The sequence below is a fragment of the Sminthopsis crassicaudata genome, chromosome 2, assembly GCF_048593235.1.
Source record: "Sminthopsis crassicaudata isolate SCR6 chromosome 2, ASM4859323v1, whole genome shotgun sequence".
In the NCBI taxonomy this organism is placed as follows: domain Eukaryota; kingdom Metazoa; phylum Chordata; class Mammalia; order Dasyuromorphia; family Dasyuridae; genus Sminthopsis; species Sminthopsis crassicaudata.
The window spans coordinates 465794788-465811465 of NC_133618.1; the positions used below are offsets into that span (position 1 = coordinate 465794788).

Below are 16678 nucleotides of genomic sequence, written 5' to 3' on the forward strand. Positions count from 1 at the left end.
TCCCAATTTACTTTGAATGCCATCTACTCTTTCTTAATCATGTACCTCTTTTGACTATTTCTTGGTATATATTATGATACATTGGTCTACACTTAGTTTCTGTCAGACTGATTCTCAGATTTTCCCAACTGTTTTTCTCAAATAATAAATTCTTGTCCCAAGATCTTTGTTTTTGAAACACTCAAATACTATGATCATTTACTATTATGTATCTAATTATTCCATTGACTCTATTCCTGTATTCTATTGCTTAGCCAATACCATAATTCATAATTAGTGCTTTGTAATTTGCTTTGAGATCTGGCACTGCACTAAGCCATCTTCTTTTTAAAAAACTTTTCCCACTAATTCCCCCTTGATATTCTTGATCATTTGATCTTTCTGATGAATGTTATTATTTTTTCTAGCTCTGAAAAAAAATTTTTTTGGCAGTTTAGTTGGTATGGCATTGAAAAATTTCAATAGAACTATAACTTTTGTTATATTGCCAAGGTCTCCCCATAAACAATTACTATTTCTCCAATTGTTAGATCTGACTTTATATGCAATTGTATTCGTACAATTTGAGGGTTTGTCTTGGAAAGATGATTCCTATGTATTTTATATTGTTTGAAACATAAAAGATTCTGCTTCAGCCCCTTATTTTTACTCTGTAGATATCTCAGTTTCAAGTGTGTCTCTAGTAAAAAACATATTGTTGGATTCTGGTTTCTAATCCATTCTACCATTCACTTCCTATTTGTACTTATCTTAAATAGAATTTATCGTTTCCTGCTGGAGTTTGCAGGCTATGGAAAAACATGATTTTTGTGGGTTTACTTTATATTTTGTAATTTTGCTGAAGTTGTTAATAATCACAACTAGTGTTTTTAGTTGATTCTCTAGCATCCTCTAAGTATACCATCACATCATCTGCAAAAACTCTTTCAAGTTATTTTTCTTCTTTTGTTGCCATAGTAAATATTTCTATTATAATACTGAATAATGATGATGATAATGGGTATCCTTGTTTAACTCTGATCTGATTGGGAAGGCTTCTCCTTTATTCTTATTACAACTAATGCTTATTGATGGTTTTAGATAGATAGTTTTTTTTTTGTTTGTTTGTTTGTTTTTTGCTGAAGCAATTGTGATTAAGTGATTTGCCCAGGTCACACAGCTAGGCAGTATTAGGTGTCTGAGACCAGATTTGAATTCAGGTTATACTGACTTTAGGTTTGGTGCTCTATATATTGTGCCACCTAGCTGTCCTGTATTTATCATTTTGAAGAAAGCTCAATTTAGTCCAATACTTCTTAATGTTTTAAAAAGAATAAATGTACTATCAAAAGCTTTTTTCTACATCTACTGATAATCATATGATTTTTTGGTAGGGTTTGCAAATAACAGCCAATTGTGCTGATAATTTTCCTAATATTTAACTAGTCCTGAATTCTGGCTATAAATTTCATCTGGTCATGGTGTATGATCTTTAGGATATATTGCTGGGAAGGTCTTGCCAATATTGTTTTAAATATTTTTATCACTATTAATCAGGATCATTGATCTATAGTTTTCTTTTTTCTGTTTTTTCCACTTTCTGGTTTAGATTTCAGCACCATACTTGTGTTCTTTTTTTTTTTTTTCCTCCCCCTGAGGTTGAGGTTAAGTGACTTGCCTAGGGTCATCCAGCTAGGAAGTGTTAAATGTCTGAGACCAGATTTGAACTTGGGTCCTCCTGAATTCAGGGCTGGTGCTCTATCCACTGCGCCAGTTAGCTGCACCCATACTTGTGTCATAAAAGGAACTTGGTAATATTCTTTCTTTGTCTATTTTTTAAAATAGTTCATATAGTGCTGGAATTAATTGTTCTTTAAATGTCTAGTGGAATTCACTTGTCAAGATGTAAACACAGTTGAGAGTCACACAGCTAGTAATTGTCTGAAGCGAGATTTGAATTCAAGACTCCAGGTTAGAGACTATCCACTGTACCACCTAGCTGTATATAATTTTTCGTATTAATATTATTTCATTGGCTATGGTACCTTTTAGCAAAATGTAGTTTCTTTTCTTAGTTCTTTTAATGAGGCTGCTTTCTGATTTTTTTTGCTTTTTTCCAGAATTCCTGATTGTCACACTTCCTTTTTTTTTTTTTTTTTTAACCTCGGCTGAAGCATAATAAATTCTGCTTCGTCCCTTTATTTCTACTTTGTGTTTCTGTTTCAAGTGTTTCTCTAGTAAACAACAGTGTTGGATTCTGGTTTCTAATCCATTCTACTATTTACTTCCATTTTATGGATAAGTTCATCCCATTCATATTTACAGTTATCATTACTAATGAAATATTTTTCTCCCTGTTTATCCTTTTCTCTCCCTTTTTACCAATCTCTCCTCAAAAATCTGCTTTACTTCTAACTACTGGCTCTTTTAATCCACTTATCAGTTCCCCTGACCTCTTTCTCCTTTACTCTTCCCTTCTTATTTCCCTGTTGAATAAGAGAGATTGCTATACCAACTGAATTTGTATGTTAATCACTATTTCTGCTGACACTGATGAAAGGAACAAGGATTGGCTGCCAACATCCCTTCTATTGTAAGAAATTTTCCTTTTGCATCTTTTTTATATGTAAAGGGCAGGAACTTTGGAGAAATATACTTAAGGCTCAGTATGACTGATTTAAACAAGATGTTAACTCACTGGAATTGATAAGACAATGGTTATCTATTTTAGAGTGTGAGTTCTGTAGTTCAGTATGATTGATTTATTCTTACAACAAATAATGGTTCCTTAGTGATATAATGATTGGTTTATACTCAATATAGTGTAATGATGCAATTGTAATACAGCATATAAACTGGGACAAACTCAGCCAGAGACAGATTCAGAGAAGACACAGGACTGTAGGCTGGAGGTCAAGCTATTGGACTCAGACATTCCATCTTCATCAGTCTCATGATAGCTTTCCCCCACTGAGACTAAGTCCCATCAGAAGGGCCTTGACAAAGCTAGCCTAGCCCCAGGCAAAGAGAAAGACTGTGAAGGAGACAATAAAGACTTTTGGACTTTATCTCAGGCTATTCTCTTGGTGATTGCTCTTCTGAAAAGAAGGCTGGTCCCAAGACCTCCAGAAAACCAACCAGAACATTACATTTATATGAGATAATTTTCCCCGTTCTTCCTCTCCCTTCCCCCTTCTCCCAGTCCACCTCTTTTTCTCATCATTTGATTTAATTATCCTGAAATCATCCCATTATATTCAACTCCATATATATATTTCGTGTGAGTGCCTTAATAATGTAATGTTCACAGGCATTACATGCATCATCTTCCTACATAGGAATACAAAAATTTTAATCTTCATGAAACCCTTATGAATTCTTTTTCGTGTTAACTTTTTTAATGTTTTTCTTGAATCTTAAATCTGAAATACAAGTCGATATCATTAATGAATATCAATTTAAAAAATTATAATATCAACTATAACAATTTACTCAAGAATACATTTTGGCTTAGTTGGGCTTATAATAGGTTGCAAGGTAACTCAAGATTAGAAAAAACAATACAATTGATGAAAAAAATATTAAAATTATTTCAAAGAAAAAAGAAAAAATTTTTGACAAAACAAAACACTAATTTATACTAAAATATCTACAAACTAGAGGACCAGAGAGGGATTTTTTAACCCTACAAGATTTCCCAATGTTTATAATAGCAAAACAAAGATGCTCATTATTTTTGATACAGTTTTAGAAATGTCAGCAGCAATAGCAAAAGAACGAGAGAAAAAAAATTAAAAGTGTAAAAATAGGAAAAGAGATGACTAAACTATCCCTACTTATTAATGCTATGATAATTAAACTGGAAAATCCTAGAGATTCATTAAGGAAATTTAAGTGAGAAAATAAATAGCTTCAAAAAAGACTAAAAAATAAATCCAAAAAATTATCAATAGTATATATAAAAAAAAGGAAACCCAAAGGACAATAATAGGAAGGTAAGGATCAATTGTTTAAAAATTTACCTAATACTTACATAGATTCAATTATAAAACATCCTTAAGAATAATGAACTTAGTTAAATAGAGAAAAATCATAATATTATCCATTATCCAATTAAATTTTAAAATCTGATATTATACTAAATCAAATTAACAAAAGAATATTTTACAGCACTGATAAAATAACCACACATACTCAAAGAAATAAAAGCTCTAGAATATAAAGGAAGAAAATAAAAAGAGGTAGAAATTAAAGGAGAATCAAACTCGAACTCCTTAATCAATCACCAAAAACATTTGATTTTAAAAATCAGAAAAGTAGTTATTGAAATATACTAGAAGTCATGTAAAGGGCTGAAACTCTGAGTTGATGCACTGAGATCTGACAACTGAAGAGTTAAGGCTAATTACCAATTGGACAATACTCTATTAGCAGATGCTAGGAATATGGCCCTTCCCATTATTCTGTCCTGGTTCAATCTTTTGGTTTATACAGAGAATTGTGAGAAGGATTAGGGGACGGAGTAAGACAAACCAGACTCATTTAGACAAGGAAGAAGAAGGTCGAAGAAATCCTGTGTCCATTCCCTTCACTTCTACCCCTAAAGACCAAGAACAAAAACCAAGGACTTTTGCTTATCCTGATTATGGCTGATTCTAAGGTATCCAGGGTGCTAACTTGGTCTTCACATTTGGTGCCAATTTGTGGACCAAGGACCCTAATTTCATTGAAGTCCCTAGTGACCAGAAAATAGGGTGAATATTTTAATAGACAAACAGGGAACTTACTTTGTTAAGGGCTAATCTAGTAACCTTTTCTAGATGAAATGGGGCAGATATTAGGAAAAGATTCTCCCCCACTCCCTCACCCCCACCCCAAGGAGATCTACAGGAGATCACAAGGAAGCTTCAACTCCACCTATGGAGAAGATTATTGACATGCCCCCATCAATATCAATCAGGCACCCACAGTAGACCTTCATCAAGGAGACAGTGTGACAGAGTGGAGAACTTCCCAGCACAACCAGAACAAAGCCTTACTCTTTACCCAGTGCTTGTGGCTAGAATTTTATTAAAGGACATTAAGTACCTGAAAATCCTGAAAAATATACATTTTTTAATACTAATGCACAAATTAATGTATACTGTGAAACAATCCCCAAATGGCAAATTTTATTAGCCATGGCTCCAAATTTTACACACAGGTTTCCATTACAGATAACCAGACTATTACATAATTAGCAATGGATTCTTGAAGAAAAGGTTTCTAAAGTTCCTCTTAAAGGACCAACTATCTTTACAGATGCATCCAAACATAACATTTGTGCTGTATATTCTCGTGACTTAACTATAAAGAGAATAGTCAGAACTCCTTTTCAGTCAATGAATTGTATGAAATCATTCTAACTCTTACTTATTATCCAGGAGATATAAATATAATATCTGATTTGGCCTATTCAGTAGGTGTGATACAAAGAATTGCCACAGCCCAAATAAAATTTGTCGCCTCTAATATATATCAGCTCTTTAAGGAACTTCAAAAGCAAGTGAGAAAGCATCTATGTAAGATTTATATCTTGCATGTCTACTCTCATAGTGGACTTCCAGGTCTTATTTTTTATGGAAATTTAAAGGCAGATAGCCTTCCAAACATGTTGGCCAATACTCCTTTATTTCAGGAAGCCCAAGAATCTCATTTTAAATATCATCAAGCTGCTTGAGCTTTACATTTACAATTTAGAATAAAAAGAGAGGAAGCTAGGAGCATAGTAAAAGCCTGTACAGCTTGCATTCCTTTCCACACTCCTATACTCCCTCCAGAGAAGAACCCTTATGGTTTGAGACCCAATGAAATTTGGCAAATGGATGTGACCCATTATAAATCTTTTGATCGTCTGTCTTTTATCCATGTTGTGGCAGACACTTTTTCAGGATTCACTTTTGCAATACTAGCAGCAAAAGAGACAGCCCAAGTGGTCACTGAATTCTTTTACAAGCATTTGCAATTATTGGTGTGCCACAAGTAATAAAAACAGACAATAAATAGGTCCTTCTAATCATTTTGCATTTGTGCACTTTTATGCACAGTATAGCATTTTACACACCACTGGCACACCTTTTAAACCTCAAGGACAGGCAAGAGTAGAGAGGAGAAACAGACATTAAGATGCTCCTCCAAAAACAAAAGAAAGGGGAAGCCACAGGTAACCCTAGAGAATTTCTAAATCTAGCTCTTTATTTACCTGTTGATTTTTGACAAAGATGCACTGGCTCTGGCAGACAGGTTTTATAACCCACCAGAAGGACAGTGTACAGTGAGAGCAGCTCCACTATCTTTAGATAATCACCAGGTGATGTGGAGAGACCCAGAAAATGGTGAATGGAAGGACCAGATAGGTTAATTGCTTGGGAGAGGGTTTGCTTGTATCTCCACAGATGAAGAAGGAATCAGATGGGTGCCAACGAGCTGTATTCGCCTTGTCCATCAGAGAGAGATGGAGCAGATCCTTGAAACTAAGGAGAAGACCCCAGAAACATTGGGTGATTCCATTGCTGACTGTGCCCACCACTGAAAGAGCCTGTCAGTTATAGCATTTGATTCATGGACAACAAAAATTGTAGGACTTGAAAAATCCTCAGGAATCATTGGATTCTCTGCAACGTAAGACTGTTGTAGGACTTGAAAACCCTCAGGAAATCATTGGATTTTCTGAGAAATGATAAGATTGTTGCAGAACTTCAAAATCTGCAGGAATCACTGGATTCCCAATACATAAAAAGACTGTTGCAGGACTTCAAAAACTTGTAAGGATCACTGGATTCCCTGACACGTGAAGCAATAGACAATAGATTGGTTTCGGACTATCTCTTGGCTGCTGAAGAAGGCATATGTGTGACTGTAGTTTACATACCCTCTTTCTAGGACTTCTGGAAATCTTTTACAACATCATATTGATTTATATTTCTTGTTATACTACTTGCATGTACAATTCATGTTTGTTACACCACACTGAGCCTGCACTGGCTGTGGGGAGAGTCATCACTAATAACCTGTAGTTATTGCTATGTGCTTGTGGAATACCCCCCATGCTGATGGGTTTGTGCATATCTGTTTCAAATAAGACCCTTCAGCCCAGAAACCCGCTAGCACTCCTCACTTCTCTTTGGTGCTTCTCATTTCCCTTCCTCAGATGTCAGGGAGGGCATAATCACCTCCTTTTCAGTGTTTTCACCTCCCTTCCTGAGAAGTCAGGGAAGGTGTGATCACTTCTTTTTTGCGGTTCTCACTTCCCTGAGAAGTCAGGGATGGTCTGACCACCTGTGTTCTAAAACAAAAGAAAGTGGAAGATGTAAAGGGCTAAAACTCTGAATTGATGCACTGGGGTCAGACAACCAAGCACTTAAGGCTAATTACCAACTGGACAATACTCTATTAGCATATGCTTAGAAAATGGCCTTTCCCATTATCCTGTCCTGGTTCAATTTTTTGGTGTATGCAGAGAATTGTGAGAAGGATTAGGGGGTAGAGTAAGACAAGCCAGACTCACTTAGACAAGGAAGAAGAAGGTCACAGAGATCCTGTGTCCATTTCCTTCACTTCTACTCCTAAAGATCAAGAATAAAGACCAAGGACTTTTGCTTATCCTGACTCCAGCTCCTTCTAAGGTATCCAAGGGGCTAACTTGGTCTTCACAAAGTCAGAAACGATGAAAATTTAATCACTTGTTGACAAAAGAAAAGCAAAAATTATCTAGAAAAAAATGTCATATTTTATAAGAAACTCTAAGGAAACTAGAAGCAGTCTAACAGAAATTAGGCTTAGACCAACTTTTTATACCATATTCCTAAATAAATTCAAAATGCATCTATTACTTGGATATTAAAGACCAAAGAATAAAAAAATTATTAGAAAAGCTGATAATACTTTTCACAGTTATATATAGCGATTGAAGACTTCATCAGAAAATTGGAAGGAATTATAAAACTTAGATAATTTTAATGATAAGAAAATTAAAACAGATTTGCACATACCTAAAACAAATGTTTCTAGGATAAGAAGAAAAGTGGAAAGTAAAGAAATCATATGAAATTCTTTGGTAAGGATTTGTTATCCAAATTTTTTAGATAACTAACAGATAAAAAGTTATTCTCAAATAAGTGAGCAAAATATATTTAACAGTTGTCAAAGGAAGAATTATAAACTATCAATAACATGTTGCAAGAATAATACAAAATATTACTAAGAAAAATTTAAATAATCAAAATAAGCCTGAGGTTTTATCTTATATGCACCAAGTTGATAAAGATTAAAAAAGACACAAGGTTGCTCTATCGAGGAAGTTTTTATCCTAGTATCCTGTAAAATGTATCCTAGTAAAATGAATATGACATGTTTGGTGACCATTCTACTCTAATCTACAGAAGATATGCTGCTCAATTCCAAACATTCCTTTATAGATATGATAATCTCTAATAAAACTAATAAACACAAGTATTTTAAATTTGGGAAAGGTTAACTTACAGGGAAAGGCTAACATAATCAACATATTATAAAATTGAGGAAGTCCAGTATTTAAGTATTTTGGTTACATGTGAATAGAACTGTTTTTAAGAAAACCAACAAGATTCTCCATAAGACAAATGGTCAAAGGATATCAACACTTAAAAAAAAAAAAGTTATGAACAAATAATAACCATCTGAAAAAATTCTATAAATAAGAAAAGGTAATATGTAAATATTAAGTACCCACAACACTCCAGCATAAAAGAATCAGATTAAAATGTATGTGGAAAATATTTTACAAAATGAATAAAAATAAAATAAAACATTGATAACATTACATTCAGTCATTGTAGTCTGCAAAGAAGTCATATATAATTAGTGATCCACTTTTTCAACCCTGTTTCATTGAGTTTGACACTCCTGATGTAGATCATTAATAATCCAAGAAATACAAATAAAAAGTCCAGAAGTTTCATTCTGCACCTTGAAAATTGGCAAACCTGACAAAATATGGGATTCAACAAAGCTGAAGAAACATGGATTCATTGATGGCAGAAGTGCGAATCAGTACAACCATTTTGGAAAGCTATTTGGAATTATGTTGGTAAAAATGCCTTTATCTTTGATCCAGATGTTCCAATACCAGGCTTATTATGCCCCAATGAGCATCACTAATAAGAAATTCCCCACATATGCAAAAATACTTATTATAATAGCAAAATATGACAAATTAGATATCTATCAAGGGAAGAACATCTAAACAAATTGTGGTACATGAATATAATAGAATATAATTGTTCTATAAGAAATTATGAATACAAAAAAGCATTAAAAAGTCGATACAATTTAATGCCAAGAAACAAACAGAAGCAAGAAAACAATGTACACAATTATTAAAATAATACAGCCACAAAGCAATAAAAAAAAATATTACAAAGAATAAGCACCATCCCCAAAAGAGACACACACACTCCAAATCTTTGCAGATGTATGAACTCCACTAGTAAGTGTATAATACACATATTTATAGACTTTTTCAATTTGTGGATGGCTTTTATTGATTTTTTTTCTCTTTTTTTCTTTTATAAAAAAATTTATGCTATTTCAGATGGCTCTCTGAGAGTAAAAAGCAGGGGAGATATAAAGGGGAAAAAAATTTTAAACCACAGTCCAATTATGAAATCTCTCCCTGAACTGCTTTCAAAATATCTTCTCTTGGATATCAGACGTTTTGTTCTTTTTTTAAATAAATTTTAAAGTTTTAAAATTTTTTCTAATATTTCTTGCTGTCTCACAGATTCCCTGATTTCTATTTTCAAGCAGTTCATTTGTTTGGTAATTTCTATCATATTTTATTCTAAATTATTCATTTTTGCTTCCAAATCTTTCCTGCAAAGCTTTTATTTCATTTTTATCTTATTTCACTTCTAGATATTTATGTAATACATGTAGAAAAACCTCTTTTTTTCTTCCCCTTTGAAAAGAAAACTTTAAATGGAGTCAAAAAGAGTCAGGCATGACTGAAAACAACTGAAAATATATTCTTGGGTAATGACCGATGAGGGAATTAATTTTGCTTGACTATTTGTATTTTTTGCAACAGTTTGGTTTTACTTTCTTTTTTTTTTTTTTATGAGAGTGGATGGGAGGGAGAAAAAACAGGTTTTGATTTTAAAAAAAAAAACTAAAACTAAAATGTAGAAATTTTTTAAGGAAGTCATGACTAGGAAGATCTTTATAAGTTTTCAGGTCTAACTATCTACAGATTACAATTTATCAGAAAATGGAGTCACAGAGAAGGGAGATGATTTGGTCAAAGTCATAAAAATTATCAAGTTAGTATAGTACTACAACAGCTATCACTTGGATCAATTGAAATGAGAGCACAGTAAAACATAAAAGATAAGCCAGAATAATAATAGAAATAAAATTTTTTTTTTTGCTGACTATAGGACCATTGTTTCTGGGAAAGATAATGGTCTTGGTGAACATGTCTTCCAAAAAAGGTTTCAGGAACTAAAGATGCACTGAAAGTATATGTCAAGGATGTAGAGATTTCTAAAAAGGCAGATTCACCAGACTCAGACACAGAATCTATTACAAGCTAGAGGCTGAGACAATTGGAGCTACACTCTGTCCACTTTAAAGCAAACTTTGAGTGCCTTTGCTCACAAATGTTACTACAGGTAGAATGCCTCTAGTCCAACTTTTATCAGTCAATGCTCATCCTTCAGTCATTAAGCAAGCCTTCCATTATAGAGATTAGAATTCAGATGTTCATCTCTCTTTACTTTGCATCAGTAACTGTCAAGTTTCAATTCAAGAAGCAGTTGCCCCACCTAAGACAAGATCATTATTTCTAATGGCTTCACCATGCAGCCTCATCCAAGGCTGGTTACAACCTCTCTTAGAATCCTCTCCATCTAATTAGAGGACTGCAGGGTAAAGAAGATACAAATTAGCTATTCAACCAATTTGACTTTCTATCTGCAGTTCTGTCTAGTTTCAACTCTAGGGAACAAGATACTTCCTGGTGCCTCACCCTTACTCTACTCTTCTTTCTAACTTCCCTTAGGGTACTATTTTCCCTTCTTGAGGGCAGGGACTATCTCTCTTAGTCTGATCTTAGAACTTTCTCATTTTAGAAATGAAAAAATCAAGGCCTTCAGAAGTTAGGTGACTTAGACAAGTCCACAAAGGAAATATGTAGCTGGGATAGGATTCTACCTCAGGTCCAATAAGTAGGAACTTTTTTTCCTATCTCATCTCAAAATGATCATATCTTTCACTGGTATCCACTAAAGTCAAGGAAAAGCAGAAGAGGAAATGTGATTTTCAAAACGAATAATTGATTAAGAATATGGTTTCTGAGAATGTGATTTGAATTCTGGATTACAGCGTAAAAAACAAGTATGACAGACTCCTAGGATGGGATGGGTCTCACATAAGAAAGACTTATAATCATATTGTGTTAGTTACTGAAAAATCCAAGCTAAAGATCTTGAAAATGAAAATGGCAATGGGAGGGGGGGGGGGGAATTGTTTATGTATATCTATCAAAAAAAATGCAATTGAGAAGAAATAAAATGAAGGAAGATGAAAAAGAAGCCAAGATAAAAACTCATGAACTCAAATGTTCAAACAAATGCCTAAAATTTAGGCTACACACAGAGTAAGCTTATCCTAATGCAAGAATCGAATTTTGACTCAATTACTATGATTGAAATTTGATAGAGTAAAAAACATGACTAGAAATGGCTCAGTCATTCCAAACAAGGAAAATAGTCCAACGATGCAAACAAGAGGCTCTCACAAGAAGAAATCTAAATTATCAATAGCCACGTGAAAACATGCTCTATACCATTAATAGAAAAATGTAAATTAAAGCAAATATGAAGGTAAACCACAATCAGATTGATAAATATAATAAAAAAAGGAAACTGACAACTATTGGGAGGAGTTTGGGAAAAACAGGCATTCATTTGTCCACTCCCCAAATTATTTTAAAATTATGCCCCCAAGTTCACTAAAATGAATACCTTTGGATCCAAGTACACCCTTGCTAAACTTATGGACAGAAGAAATCAAAGAAAGAGGAAAATTATGCATACAAACAAAAATGTTTACAATAGCACTTTCTGTTGTAGAAAAGAATCAGAAACAAAGGCTATGTCCATAAGTTGAGGAAAATTATTATACCTAAGTGTAATGGAATATTATTATGATTTAAGAAATGATGAGTAGAACCAAAAGAACAATTTGTACAATAACAATAGTGTAAAGTTCTGCTTAATGGAGTGACCAATCACAATTTTAGGGTTTATGATGAACCATACTATTTACCTAGAAAAGGATTCAGAATAAGGTATTTTTGAACACAGTCAATATGAGAATTTGTTTTGCCTGACTGTGCATATTTGCTACAAAGGTCTGTTTTTTTTTCTTTTTTCAATTTTAGGGGGTGAGGAATGGGAAAGAAAGAGAAAATAAATATTAATTTAAACAACAAAAATAAAAGTTATGTAAAAAAGAACATGAGTAAACATATTAAAAGACACAGAATAGGAGAATGGGAGTGAGGTAGCAGTAATATTAAAAAGATATAATTCATGTGAGGAAATTCAGAAAGCAAAAGGTGGAAGCATAGTAAAGAACATTTGGGTGATAATTAATGGAGAGAAAAACAGAAGCAATTTTGTTATCAGAGCATACCACCTGTATAGAAGAAAACAAAGCAGATGAGAAACTGGAGAAACAGACCACAGCCTGAAATTTAAGTAAAATATAATAGCTTAGATGGACTTCAGTTATCCAGACATCCAATGGAGCTTTATGGCAGACTAATATGCCAAAGATAGAGCTAATAGTAGCTTACTGACTTGCTGGATGTTAATTTCATCTTTCAAAACAAAGAAAAAATTATTTCAACCATTCTGGAAAGAAATTTGTAATTACACTAAAAATAAAATAAATGTCTATGCACTTTGAGCAACAGAAACCACTACTGGTTATATTCCCTAAGAAAGTCAGTGGCAGTAAAGAAAACCTCTCCCTCTCTCCCCCACAAGATGATTATAGCTATAGTTTTTGCTGAAGCAAATAACTGGAATAAAATTATATACTCAATGATAGTGGAATAATTAACAAATTATAGCAAATGAATATAATGGAATATTACTACACTAGAAAAAACTATGATTAGAATTACAAAGAAACATGGGAAGATTTAAATAAGTTGCTTCAAAGTGAAATCAGCAGAAATAGAAAAACCCTATGTACAATGACTATGACAAAACAAATAGGCAGAAAAACAAAATAATCAAAACTTAGTGGCATGAATTTTTAATGGTGTGAAAAGATATCTCCTACTGCAGTTTTCTTTTGGAAATTTTTATCATGGGATTGACTTTGGGCTTCCCACTGTTAGGCCAGTTCAGTGCAACCTCTGGTAGATGTTACACTAAGGCAGCAACTTCAAATATGGACTCAGTGATGGACTGCCTTTGAAGGAACAGACTAACCAAGTAAAAAAAGGCTCATTTTTAAAAAGTTGGCACCTGAGGAATTTTTTTTTCAACCCAAATGCATAAAAGTTACAATTAAGATGAAAAGGGCTTGGGATTAGCAAATAGATTGTCCATACTCATGAAATTGCAGATCTTTTAAAGAATTGAAATATGCTTCCTATTATGAAACAAAGTACTTTGGAGAGTAGTGTTTTGAAAACTTAGAGGTTTTCACAAAAAAGGCAGACCTACTACAAATGCTAAAAGCAAAACATCATTATTACAGACACATTTTAATTCACATAAGAGAAAACAGAAAACCTAACTTGAGAAATCCAGGAAAATGAGAACATCAAGGAAATAGAGGTTCAGGGAAATTGAAACATCTGGATGACAGTCACCGAACAAAAAAATAAAAGGAATACATCCAGGTTATAACTCTTGGAAGGGACAAGGACCCAGGCTCATTTTAACCAAAAGAGGATAAGGCCTTAGATGAGATGATCTTTATGAAATGACAGAAAGAGAAAAGGGATCCCTGATCCTTTGAGAAACTTACAAATCCTCCAAGTTTGATATAGGAACACTTGGTTCCTAGACCAGTAGTACAGATGATGAACTAGAAATCTTATAGAAAAGAATGGATTCACAAGAGCCTATAATCTGAGATATTCCCACCTGGGAAGTCACCAATTAGTAACATTTTATAGTAATGGAAGTTTCTGGAATGGATGGTTCAAGGCAAAGATGACAAAAAAAGAAAGGGAGCATGTCCAGAATAGAAAGACTAGGCACAGAAAAGCAGTGAACTTAGGGATAAGAAGTTTTCAGTTTTGTGACTATTTGTGACATATGCTTTTGTGATATTAGGGTTGTCACCTAGGAAGAGGGATTAATTTCATTGAGAACAACTATTGGAAATAAAGGAAGGTTGCTAAGAACTCAAATTTAGGCTTGATATAAGGAAAACTGTCAAACCTGGGAGTGCCCAAAAGGGGAACAGGACAAAACACGTCCCTAAATCTTCCTCTATCCACACCTCTTCTTTATTCTCAATACCTCCCCCAACAACTACACAATACAAACTACATAAAGATTTCAAGCAAAGATTAGTTTACTTCTACAGCTTGTTGTAAAGGAGATTCATGCTTCAAATACAGATTGGACTAAATGGCCTGTGAGATCCCTTTAATTCTAAGATACTGTGACTAACAGAAATTTGCTGCACTGAATTAGGGATTAATAAATTTGGAACTCAGGATCAGAGGACTTAGAAAACCAAATCTTGTGATCATATTCTTTCCAAAATATCAATTTTGGATACATATATCTAATATGTCATTTTTGTAATGACAGAGAATTAAAAGACATTAACATCCTTACCCTTCACCCTCCCCTACCACTGGCACCCTGCACCTTTAGTTCCCTAAGCTCTAAAATAATTATGCTTTTTAAAAGCAAAGCATAAAAATAACATTTAAAAATCCATATTAAACATTAAAACATTTAAAAAAAAACCCAAACCCACAATTCTATCTGGATAATTTCCGAATAATTTTTTTTTTTTTTTTTAAATTAGGTAATGAAACCTATTCTTCTTAGTTACATGGAATCTGCCTCACTTACCACACTAAGATGAACAGACACTCCTGGATCAGGGATGGGAAGTTTGTAAAGTGTTTCAAGGAGCTCATTCCTTTGACTTTCCTGAAAAAAAGAAAAATTCTAGATAACAAAAGGAAGATTCAGTCATCAATAAGCAATCTGCAAGGAAAAGGTCTGGTTACTGGCTCTACTTTGGATCGGGACAGTCACAGCCTGTGGACAGAATTGCCAGCAGAAAATTAGGTAAATGTCAAAAATGCTCAAATATATGTCTTATTTTGCTTCTTCCCCACTCAGCTTATGTAATATCTGGGGGCAGCCTATAATGACTTTATTTTTCTTTGGCTAGCAACATTTATTTTTCCCATTCAAAGACATCCCATTGTAGGGGCAGATGCAAAGTACAAATTCAAGAATCTTGACTTTAAATCCAAGGCCCTTTCAACTAAACCATGCTACAGCTAAGTTTTGTTTACATCTTATTTGCAATGAGCAAAGAAATTCTTCAACAAATATCTGGTAATATTCATAACATGTTACAATTCTTTTAAATTATTTTTATAATTTTTTTTCTTATTTTTGGTTCTAAATTCTCTCCTTTTCTCTACCACTTCTCCAATCCTTTGAGAAGGCAAGAAATATAATACTCATTATACAAATTTCATATCAAAAATATTTCTATATTAGACATGCAGCTGATTGCTTTTCCTGTATTACATATCACGAGATCTCAAAATAATCTAGTGACATGACTCCATGATAGCAATTTTAAAATGAAAAAAATGTGATTTCCTGGGAGATTATGAAGATCTCCATCATCATCCTCAATTAATTTTTTTAAAGGAATGAGAATATTTAATGATTGACTAAGAAGTTACAAGTTAAAACAATGTTTAATAACGGGGTACTACAGAATGTTTTAATTTATTAAGATTATTTAAACATTATCAATTGGATGTCAAGGTAATATGAATTCTAGGAAAAAACTAAACCTTTAAAAAGCTTCAAAATAAAAAATATTTCCTACTCACAAACTATCCAAACGTCAATCCTACACAGTCAATTTAGCCTTTGTTTGTCAGCATATAGAAACTGAAATTTAAGAAGAGACAAATGGAAACTCTGTACCTATGTTTTAAAAAATAATAGTAAATACAGGAAGGATAAGATGTTACTAGAACACAAAGAGATCAATCAATAATTTGTTAAGAGCCAACCGTGTAACAGGCAACGTACTAAGCACTAGGGATAAAGGGCAAAATTGAAATAGTCCCTGCCCTCAAGGAACTTACATTTTAATGGAGGAACAGTATATATAAACATTTATATAACAAATATGTTCAAAATAATTACAAGTTTGGGGAGAGGGTGATCTAGCAGCTAGGAGTACCAGGAAAGGTTCATGTAAAAGGTAGTTACTTAAACTGAGTCTTGAAGGAACCAGAAATTCTAAAATGCAGAGTTGAGAAGGATATGAATTCCAGGCATGAGGGACACCCAGTGCAAAGAGACAGAAGATAAATAGGCTAGTATAGTTGGATTGAAGAGTGTAAAGAGAAGATTACAGGGTAAGAAGACTAAAAAAC

The 16678-nt window shown here is 33.4% G+C and overlaps 1 protein-coding gene across 6 annotated transcripts in view; it reads right to left on the minus strand.

The window, feature by feature from the left end:
• Positions 1-16678, minus strand: part of DENND1A (DENN domain containing 1A) — a 701497-nt gene that overhangs the window by 357670 nt on the left and 327149 nt on the right. For all 6 annotated transcript variants that reach the window (XM_074293045.1, XM_074293044.1, XM_074293042.1 and 3 more), the window contains one exon: positions 15114-15194. Coding sequence is in view for 4 of the 6 variants with exons in the window: in XM_074293044.1 (XP_074149145.1) it covers positions 15114-15194 (81 nt within the window). In the remaining 2 variants the exon portion in view is untranslated. The remainder of the gene's footprint in view (positions 1-15113; positions 15195-16678) is intronic.